A 10,869-nucleotide genomic window follows, 5' to 3' on the forward strand; every position below is an offset into this window, starting at 1 on the left:
TTACCCCTATTGCTGCTGCCTATGTACTTAAAATTTTGCTCAACTATTTTTCCTGTTCTTTCGCACTGCCTTGGACTACAATTGGCTGCTTTGCTCAAGAAAAATTTCAAGAGTTGTCTGTTCCCAATAACCAACAATTTTGGTTGACATTTTACGCAGGTAAATGTTCATATCTATTAAAAGACCTGTAAGACATCTAGATTAGAACTGAAATAAAGAATTTAGAGTTCTGTATATTAGAGGAGGCCAAAATATTTACTCAGAAAATTGAGGAAATCTAATAAATAGGCTACTCAACAAAAGAACTTAAGAGTGTTCTACTTGAGTTACATCTAACACATTTTCTGGTCATTCTGGTCACTGCTAGTCGTCTTCTGAGAAGTCTTGGGTAGAATCTTGAGTTCCAAGTTCTCCGTTTCTGAAACTACGGAAATACACTCGCAGTTTCTGTGGGTCAATGTTTCTCTTACGGTTAAAATCTACTTTGGGTTGAGTTTGGGAACATTTGTCTCCTTGAAGGGCTCTAAACAGGCTAGCCAGGTTCGGTCCAATCTGCTCCATGAGGTTGTCCTTCACAGCGGCAACTGTGCCTTCATCACACTCCAAAAGACTACTCAAGAGTTTGTTGTAATATCTGTAAGAAAGGAGGGAAAAACATTCATTACATAACCAAAGCTGAACCTTTCTTGTCAGCAGTAACTATATGAAGAACATCTTGGACGCATATATGAAGAACAGCTTGGACGCATATATGAAGAACATCTTGGACGCACATATGAAGAACATCTTGGACGCATATATGAAGAACATCTTGGACGCAACCTTTGATGGACTGTAGAATAAAAAGAGCAGAAGAAAGACTAACCTGTTGGAGAAAAGCTGTGGTAGATTCACCACCTCGGTGATGGCCTCTAAGTTGTATCGGGCAATACTGCAGAGCTCAAGCTTAGAGTAACAGTCGTCCTGTACCTCAGCAATTGTCCGCTGAAGACTGGAACACCTTCTGATATTTAGGAACACCTTGGAGGTTATACCACTGACTAGGCACTTAAGGCTTTCTTTCACAAACACTTTTCCCTGAACAGAAAAAGGAAGTAAAACATATCATATAAGGACCATGCTTGTAGACCTCCATGGAGATCAAATTGGGTAAAGCTGGTCATGCACATTAGCTAAACGTTGTTTTAACCTGATGTTTTTGGTACGATCTGCCAAAGCCCTTGGGTGGGAATAGGAGACTGGTCCTTACTCGAAAGCAGCTAAAAACAAGAAGTTATATGGGTATCTATAGATTCGGGGAAGTTGAAAATGGTTCACTTTAGGACCCAATACACATTAGACACAATTTGGGCAGGACCAACCAACCATCTAATGCAGTGATGGGGAACCTTTGGCCCTTCAGCTGTTACAAAACTACAATTCCCATCATGTCTGGGCAACCAAAGCCCACCCATTGTCATTGGTCATTGTCAACAGACCCTTATAACAAGTAGGCATTGCCTAAAGCAGAGAACCCCTTTAAGGAGCCCGTACACTCCCAAGCATGCACATTTGTTTTTACTGTTGGGAGAGGGAAATAGGGCCACTACCAGAGCCCTTTAACAGTTAATTAAAGAAGATCATGCCATTGGGAAAGAGTAAAGAGAACCCCACACACCCTAGTCAAATTGGTGGTTTGGGTTAGTTGACATATCTTTCCTTTAAACCTCTTTTCCTATGTAAAGGTCCATGTTTGTTTCCAAATATATAAGGTGGTTTTTTTCTGCTACAGATTTATCCAGAATATGTGAGAGTAAAAAAATTATAATTTTCCATTTTATGTTGTATTAAGGAAATGCTTTGCTGAGTACATAAGCTTTAACATGCTAAAATACTGAAAGGAAGCAAGAAAGCCATACAGCTCAGGATTGTATTCTGTACATTCAGTGCTGTGTGGTCTCAGAAGTGGGTATTTAGACCTAAGTACTGGTTGTGGCTGAATGTTACCTAAATTATATGTAACGTGTTCACACACTCTGTATATATTATTTGGCTTTTTTACCAGCAAATGTATTTTATGGTAAAATTAGCAAGAAAAGTGATTGCTGCTTTCTTGCAAAAACAGTGCCACCCTTGCCCTAATGGTTGTATGTGGTATTACAATTCAGCTCCATTCAGTTAGTGTAGGGTTCAAAGCACAGTGGGTGCTCAATATCTGATTTTTTAAGAATCATGCACTTCCTTATAAAACAAGCAAATCGGAAGTTAGAGTGATTTTACTTAAAGGGTTATTTCATACCTGTTGAATCACCCCCCCCCCCCCCTCATGGAGACTAACAATTCTTTTCATACTTGTCATTACCTTTTCCGTCTTCTTTCCCAGTTCTGAGCTGCTGCTTTGTGCTGAAGACACAGAAGACTGTGTGTGAGCTGTTCTCTCCATCTCTCCCTCCTCCCTCTCCCTTTCAAGAGGGCTGATGTAAACAGTGTCCCTGGCCGGCTGATTGTGCTGTCTGTAATGCCAAGAGGGTTAATCTGAGGTCAAGTTGCTGATGACTTCACTGTGATTCTCCCTCCCAGAATCACAGAGTGCAGATACAGCCGGCCAGGGATGCTCATTACATGTGTTTACATGAGCCGTCTTCGTAGGGAGGGGGAGAGGAAGTGAACACAGTTTTCTGTGTAGTCAGCAGAAAGCAGCAGCTCAGAACTGGGGGAAGAAGACTGAAACAGTAATAACAACTATGGAAGGAATTGTTAGTCTCTAGGAGGGGGGTGATTTACCATGTGTTTTACCTGACTTAGAGCGGTGTGAAATCTGGTCTTAGTAAATTGCCCCCCTATGTATGTCACTAAGGTATAGAGCTTTTCACATATATAGTAAATATCTTTAACCCAAAAGGAGAAAACCCCTCTAATATTTGTATATTTTAAATGTATTTATCTAATATCATACTTTTATTATTTATTTTTAGACTTTCCCTGTAAAAGTTGATTATATTCTCTATAACAAATATACTATAGAAACTCCATAGAGATCTGTGGGGCCCAATGGAGGCTGCATAGAAAATCTTTCCATATTACATCAGTCTAAACCAGCCTAAATACATCCAATCATTTATCATATAGTCATGCCTGGCTTTAGCCTTGACATTAACAATAATCTATTGTATACAAAAATAATAATAATAGCAGATAAGTATCTTGTGTGCAAAGACGTCTATTTACCTGGGTGTCAAACTTAGCAGCGTTGAACAGGAAGGACTTGCAGATGTCATAGAGGCCGTCGGTGTCACAGGTTGTGTTCTCCAGACAGGCGAAGGCTCCACAACCCACTGTCAGGGCTCCGTTCAGGCAACGAATAACTTCTACTGTAAAGGGAATATCATCATTTATATTGTTACCTTAGTTCCATGACCATTGTATTAAAGAGGACCCATGACAACTCCTGACCCGTGTCTTTTAGAAAATACATGCAATGTCCGTGAAATAACAATTCTGGGAAATCTTTTCTTATAGCTGTGTGATGTGCCGTTCCTCTGTTATTCTAACTAAAAATCTATGACTGAACAACCATCTGGGTGTTACCAGCTGGGGGTGTGTCCCTGCACTGTCTGACATTACCCAATCAGAGCTGACAGTGCGAGACTGTACCCCCCAATGGTAACACCCAGTTGGCTATTAAACTATGCATTTCAAATAAGAATAACAGGGGATCGGCACATCTCAGAGCTATAAGAAAAGATGTTCCTGAATTATTATTTCCTGGTTATTACAAGTATTTTTTAAAAGTGACAGGTCAGGAGCGGTGACAGCTCCTTTTTAAAGTGGTTGTCAGGGATTAACATTTGCTGATGGTGTTAAAAGCACAAATTCTCTAGTATTCTGCATATATACATAGCAGCCATGTTCTTGCCTATATACAACTCCCTCTATCTTCTATTATCATTAGGCATCGCAATGGCTGCCAGTGAGAAAGGCCCTATGTATTATATAGGAAGCATGTATTATACAGGAAGCAGGGTTTTTAATAAAGCTTTAGCTGTGGTATTCTTCAGCTGTGAGAACCCGGCACATGGTCTGGATTGTTAAGGCACCTGTGTAGTGTTCACTGCAGAGGAATAGGAAATATCCTGCCAGTGGCATTCCTAATGATGAAGAGGGCGGGGAGGAGGGACGGAGGGGTGGTGCAAGGCTAGGGCACAGATACTCTAGGCCACGGCAGTTTGACACAGGGCTGCAAGTTTAAAAGTAGTTTTTTAGTACAATAACTGCATCACCTGCCGAACAGACCCCAGGACAGATCTTGGATTAAAAGCAGCTATCCGAAGGTACAAGCGGTTTGGGGGGGACAGATTGTGGGTACAGAGTCACTTTAATTCCTAATGGTATCACATCCCTGCTTACTGTCATGTATTTCTTGGGGGGGGGGGGGCTCGTTACAACATGAAGCTCTGATATCTCTGCTGTGATTGCAAGGAGACTCACAGCCGAGTGTCCATCACATGACCGGGACAGATATTTATCCCATGTGAACAATCAAAGTTCCAAATGCTGAACAGATCGGTGTATTACATAAATCATTCTGTTAAGCCGTTCTCCTCATATGCAGGAGAATGAGATTCGTGTTTCTCCCCTCCCCCCTCCCTCCAGCTGCTGATTGACAGTTGACTGCCTATACACAACATGGATAGATAACTGCCACTCAACAGCTGGTGCTCATGAATATCCAGGACTACTGAGCTCATGTACGTAAAGGAGGGCCGGAGCGCGGCAGCAGGCCTGCGTGCAGGCCCGCATGACTAGGGCTTGTAGGCAGGACCTGGTCACGTGCTGGGGGCCTGGGGGCGGGGAAGAATTAATAAAAGGGCCGGTTTCCCGCCTCGGGCCTCAGTTGAGCGGGAGCCCTGACAAGTCCCACCCTCCCTCCCCTGTTTTTTCTTTGAATGTTGGTTGCTCTTAGTATTGTGGGGCTTTTATAGGGATTGGTGACATGCCACAGGGTCAGCTAGTGGGTTGTCATAGCAGTCGGGGGCGGGGGAGGTCCTTGAAGTTTGTGGTAAATTGGTGAGGGATGGGTCGGGGCATCACAGGGTATGAATCCCCCCATCTCGATTATGGTAGTAACTTGGTGCTCGGCTGGCGCAATTTTGGGGCTCTCTTATGGTGTATCAACCGAGAGTTGGTGAAGTGTGGTAGCCAAAAGTTTGGCTTGGAGCCTCCGAGCCGGGAGGTGGACGGCTGGGGGAGGATAATGTTGGTGAAGTCCCTAACTTGGCGCGACAGTCTTTGTAGCTTCAAGGACCTTCCTTGCTTTGGTTGAGTATAGAGGTGTTTTATTATGTGCATGTTTTGACATTCTGTGTTTTGTTATTTGTTAATAAAACATTGGCTGCTGTGGCCAAATTTATCCAATCCAGGTGTCGGTGTCCATTTTTTGGTTATGGGTCAATTGGTAAGTGGTAAAGGGGGTGGGAGGAGGGGGTTGGGTGGGTAACTCAAGGTGGGGGCTGGTATTTCAGGTCGGGAGAGAATAAAGGTTGTCTTGCTGCCTTTGGTGTTGTGGAGCCGGGTTACGGCCGGGCTCTACAATGCCAGAGTCATGGAGAGGACTACTTATTATCCATGTTATTTAGGAGGATATCTCTGGATCAGCTGCACAGAACAATGTAAGTGATACATCATTCTGTTCAGCTTCTCTGTCACTAGTGTATGCTATCCTGAGATAGGACAGTGTAAGCCTAGTGACACTCTTTAAATACTGTGAGAAATCGAAAGAGAAAGTATATTTGAAAATTGTTGAACTTTTTTTTACTTTACAAAGAATAACCTGTATTTGGTGAAACTGGAATACTACTTTAAAATATCCAGACATCTGAAGAGGTTACACCCTTTCCACAGGATAAGGGGCAACAAGCTGATGGGTGGGGGTCCAACTACAATCCCAACAAGGTGGACAAAACTGATGCTGGAATGAATGGGATGAACAGCACAGTACGTCCAGGACTCTGTTCATTCTCTGTGGTTCCATCCAACTTAACTGATCTTTCTCAGGATCTTTCTCAGGATGGACCCCCAGCGATCAGCTGTGGATAAGGGATAAGGGATAACTACTCATATGTGGGGTAAATTTATGTCACAGATATATATGCTGCAAAGTCCACACTGTCCATCTGGATTTTGACACGATTACTGTATATACTGTAGATTTCATCTTTACAATACAAAGCCAAGGCCAAAGTAAATCTCCACCAACATCCACATATAAGATACCACTTTACCTAACTAAATCCACTGTCTATCTATCTATCTATCTATCTATCTATCTATCTATCTATCTCCTATCTATCTATCTATCTATCTATCTATCTATCTATCTATCTATCTATCTCCTATCTATCTATCTATCTATCTATCTATCTATCTATCTATCTATCTCCTATCTATCTATCTATCTCCTATCTATCTATCTATCTATCTATCTATCTATCTATCTATCTATCTATCTATCTATCTATCTATCTTCTATCTATCTACCTATCTCCTATCTACCTATCTCCTATCTATCTATCTATCTATCTATCTATCTATCTATCTATCTATCTCCTATCTATCTATCTATCTATCTATCTATCTATCTATCTATCTATCTATCTATCTATCTATCCAGGGGCGTAGCTAATGTCTCCTGGGCCCTGGTGCGAGAGGCCAACTTGGGCCCCCCCCCTCCTTTCACGACCAAGTGATGCTATTGGTGTGTGTGTGTGTATATATATATATATATATATATATATATATATACACACACAGTGGTGCCTTGGATTATGAGCATAATTCGTTCCAGGACCGTGCTTGTAATCCAAATCCACTCTTAAACCAAAGCAAATTTTCCTATAAGAAATCATGTAAATGCAGACAATTGGTTCCACACCCCAAATATATTTATTATTCTGTACTGTACAGTAATGGAGCGGATGGGAAACACAAGGGCGGACAGAGACTGCAGGGAGTATGGAGGAATGAGCAGTACAGATGTGGGCACATACATGCAGCACTCTATGTCCGGGGAGAGCGGGGTTACAGCTATGGAGAGATTACCCCCCCCCCACAGTCCTGTCCCCTGATGTAAGCCCCAGCATGAAGGGGATCTGCTATGATTTGGAAGGTGTTTAGAGTACAGTGCTGTAGACCCCGCTATGCAGGCCATGCCCCTTCTCCACTCGCGCTCCCACCCAATACAGGAAGTTCTTAAACCAAAGCAATGCTCTTAAACCAAGTCACAATTTTGAAAAACTGTGAGCTCTTAAACCAAAACGCTCTTAAACGAAGTTACTCTTAAACCAAGGTACCACTGTATGTGTATATATATATATATATCTATATATATATATATATATATATATATACACACACACACAAAGACAGATATTACCTATTACCGCCATACTGTTACCGACCAAATCCTGTATACTGAGACCTATATTACCAGTAATACCAGTATATAGGAAGGAAACATTACTGCCACACCACAACCACTACCATCACCACCATATTGTTACTGACCAAATCCAGTATACTAAATCACCTCATCCAGTCATATAGAGGTGGCCCCAGCTCTACACAGGCTCTATACACCATATACATTACAGTGCAGTTATATCAGGTGACTCACAGGAGACGTCTTTTCTGATCAGAGTTCTTCCCTTTTCATCTTCTTCTCCATCCGTCCTGGGCCGTTATGAGAACTTCTCCGAGCCACGAATCCACAGAATCTGCCAGACAGACATATTAGGCTCCTCACACTGACACCATCATCTCTCTAAAAACTGCACATCTGTACTGTCCCCTTTACACCCTCATTTAGTGGGTAGCCTGACTCTATGTGACCTCCTAATAATATATGCCCCCCCTCTGTGTATTCCCTCTCCCCCTATGTTGCCCCCCCCCAAATAGATGGCCCCCTCTACCCCCTCCCTTATAGATGGCCCCCTCTACCCCCTCCCTTATAGATGGCCCCCTCTCTCCTCACCCTCCCTTATGGATGGCCCCCTCTCTCCTCACCCTCCCTTATGGATGGTCCCCTCTCCCCCCACCCTCCCTTATAGATGGCCCCCTCTCCCCCCACCCTCCCTTATAGATGGCCCCCTCTCCCCCCACCCTCCCTTATAGATGGTCCCCTTCCCCCCCCTCCCTTATAGATGGTCCCCTCCCCCCCCCTCCCTTATAGATGGTCCCCTTCCCCCCCCTCCCTTATAGATGGTCCCCTTCCCCCCCCTTCCTTATAGATGGTCCCCTTCCCCCCCTCCCTTATAGATGGTCCCCTTTCCCCCCCTCCCTTATAGATGGTCCCCTTTCCCCCCTCCCTTATAGATGGTCCCCTTTCCCCCCCTTTATAGATGGTCCCCTTTCCCCCCCTTTATAGATGGTCCCCTTCCTCCCTCCCTTATAGATGGTCCCCTTTCCCCCCCACCCTCATAGATGGCCCCTCTTTCCCCCCACCCTCATAGATGGCCCCTCTTTCCCCCCACCCTCATAGATGGCCCCCTCCTTCCCCCCACCCTCATAGATGGCCCCCCTCTTCCCCCACCCTCATAGATGCCCCCCTCCTTCCCCCCACCCTCATAGATGCCCCCCCTCCTTCCCCCCCACCCTCATAGATGCCCCCCTCCTTTCCCCCCACCCTCATAGATGCCCCCCTCCTTTCCCCCACCCTCATAGATGCCCCCCTCCTTTCCCCCACCCTCATAGATGCCCCCCTCCTTCCCCCCACCCTCATAGATGCCCCCCTCCTTCCCCCCCACCCTCATAGATGGCCCCCTCTTTCCCCCCACCCTCATAGATGGCCCCCTCTTTCCCCCCCACCCTCATAAATGCCCCCTCCTTCCCCCCCACCCTCATAGATGCCCCCCTCCTTTCCCCCCACCCTCATAGATGGCCCCCTCTTTCCCCCCACCCTCATAGATGGCCCCCTCTCCCCCACCCTCATAGATGGCCCCCTCCTTCCCCCCACCCTCATAGATGGCCCCCTCTTTCCCCCACCCTCATAGATGGCCCCCTCTTTCCCCCCACCCTCATAGATGCCCCCCTCATAGATGCCCCCCTCCTTTCCCCCCACCCGTACAGGCTGATAAAAAAACAAAACTTAACTCACCTGACAACACGCTCCCACGTTGATCCTCACTCCTTCGATCTGTCCCCGGCTGCTGCGCGGCTGCCGGGGGTGTCGCGTCTTATCCCCGGCAGCGCGCGTATCCCAGAACTCCCTGCGCGCCGGAAACCGGAAGTCAGGGCCCAAGGCGCGCAGGGAGCTCTGGGATGCGCGCGCTGCCGGGGGTAAGACGCGACACCCCCGGCAGCCGCGCAGCAGCCGTGGGAAAGACGGAGCCAGACTCTTGTGACCGCAAGCAAAAAAATGCTTGCGGTCACAAGAGTGATTGATCGGGGGGGCCCAGCGGGCCCCCCTTGTGGCGGGCCCGGTCGCGGCGGCGACCCCCGCGACCACGGTGGCTACGCCACTGTATCTATCTATCTATCTATCCATCCCATGTCTATTATCTATCTATCTATCTATCTATCACCTATCTGTCTGTCGGTCGGTCGGTCTGTCTGTCCGTCCGTCTTTCTGTCTGCCTGTCTATCTATCTACCTTTGGAATCAATAGAAACCTATTAATTAGCTTAGCATACATTTAATGCATACATGTAAATTGACACATGGTATACTTGTCTATATGGTTCTGGGTTTAGAGTGCAAAATTCTTTCATTTATATAGATATAACAGTATACAGATATAGTTACACATGAAACTGTATATTTCACTTACAATTCTATATAGTGGTCACACATCTACAGACTTAAGTGAAAAGAAGGCAGAACAGAATCAAATGACAAATCCAGCTCTGCTGCATCTTTTTGTGTAATACCAGCCGCAGTGCCACATAAGGAGGTAACTTGTGCCCCCACATCTGCTGTAGAACTACAAGTCCAGGCATATCCTGCCAGTCCTCAGCAGTGCCTGCATACATGGGTTTGTAGTCCCACAATAACATATAAAGTAGAATTTTTATACTAGATCATATAATATAATAAATTGTTTTACGTGTACAGCAGATGAATACATTACAGCTATTCCGTCATTTTCATATGTATACAGCAGATATAGCAGAGCTGAATTTATTTATGCTAGGATCTGTGACCTGTGATTCTGCAGGTAAAGCTACTATTATAATATTGCAACCCCAAAGAGTTCAATGACAAATTCAGCTCAGCTTCATCCATATACATCTGGGCACTTACTGTGGCCTCTGCCCCTTACCTGAGCTCTGTGTTGTTCCTCTGCTCTTCCTGACTAGCACAGAGTCTCCGAGCTCTTCACCATCATCATAGGCTGAGCATACACTGACCAGGAGGAGGAGGAGGAGGAGGTTGTTCATGCGATTCATTCTCTTCTCTGTCAGCTCAGACCCTTTCTGAAGACTGTGGGGTCAGATCTGCCACAATTTATACACTACACTTATCTGCACCATGCATCAGCAACCAATCCGCAGCCCCCTCTGTCCACCAATCACAGCACAAACCCATTCATTAAAAAATATCGGACCCCCACCCCAAGATTTCTGGGAAATCAAGACCACCTGATTGAGAAAAACACCTTCCGGTAATACGGAATGTTTAACTAGTAGTCATAGTCAGTGATGCCACTTAACATCCATCTTACATATAGGTACCTGGTTTAATTTTCCCGAAACATTGTGTGCTGGCATGGTCACTTTAATGCATTGGTGGGCCCAGTGCAAGGATATTATGAGTGACCCCCAACAAGGGCCACCCTGCAATGCCCCCAAAGTATCATAGGTGTCAACCAGAAACCAGTCTGACAACATCATCATG

At 45.3% G+C, this 10,869-nt stretch overlaps 1 protein-coding gene across 1 annotated transcript; it reads right to left on the minus strand.

Moving 5' to 3' along the window:
• Positions 1 to 252: 252 nt before the first annotated feature.
• On the minus strand, positions 253 to 10,421 carry STC1 (stanniocalcin 1). Its single transcript, XM_069944327.1, has 4 exons — positions 10,295 to 10,421; positions 3,208 to 3,350; positions 866 to 1,077; positions 253 to 634 (listed from the first exon to the last, which is right to left on the minus strand). The coding sequence occupies exons 1-4, from the start codon at positions 10,419 to 10,421 to the stop codon at positions 364 to 366; spliced, it is 753 nt and encodes a 250-aa protein (XP_069800428.1). The 3' UTR covers positions 253 to 363.
• Positions 10,422 to 10,869: the final 448 nt, after the last annotated feature.

The sequence above is a fragment of the Dendropsophus ebraccatus genome, chromosome 1 (assembly GCF_027789765.1).
Source record: "Dendropsophus ebraccatus isolate aDenEbr1 chromosome 1, aDenEbr1.pat, whole genome shotgun sequence".
In the NCBI taxonomy this organism is placed as follows: Eukaryota; Metazoa; Chordata; class Amphibia; order Anura; family Hylidae; genus Dendropsophus; species Dendropsophus ebraccatus.

What these genes read in the sequence shown, in the direction of transcription:
- STC1 (XM_069944327.1), bottom strand. Translation starts at nt 10,421, where the DNA reads ATGAATCGCATGAACAACCTCCTCCTCCTCCTCCTCCTGGTCAGTGTA. An exon ending in CTGCTAAGTTTGACACCCAG is followed by an intron (nt 1,078 to 3,207) that starts GTAAATAGACGT and finishes TTTTCTGTTCAG; the next exon opens with GGAAAAGTGTTTGTGAAAGA. An exon ending in CCACAGCTTTTCTCCAACAG is followed by an intron (nt 635 to 865) that starts GTTAGTCTTTCT and finishes CCTTTCTTACAG; the next exon opens with ATATTACAACAAACTCTTGA.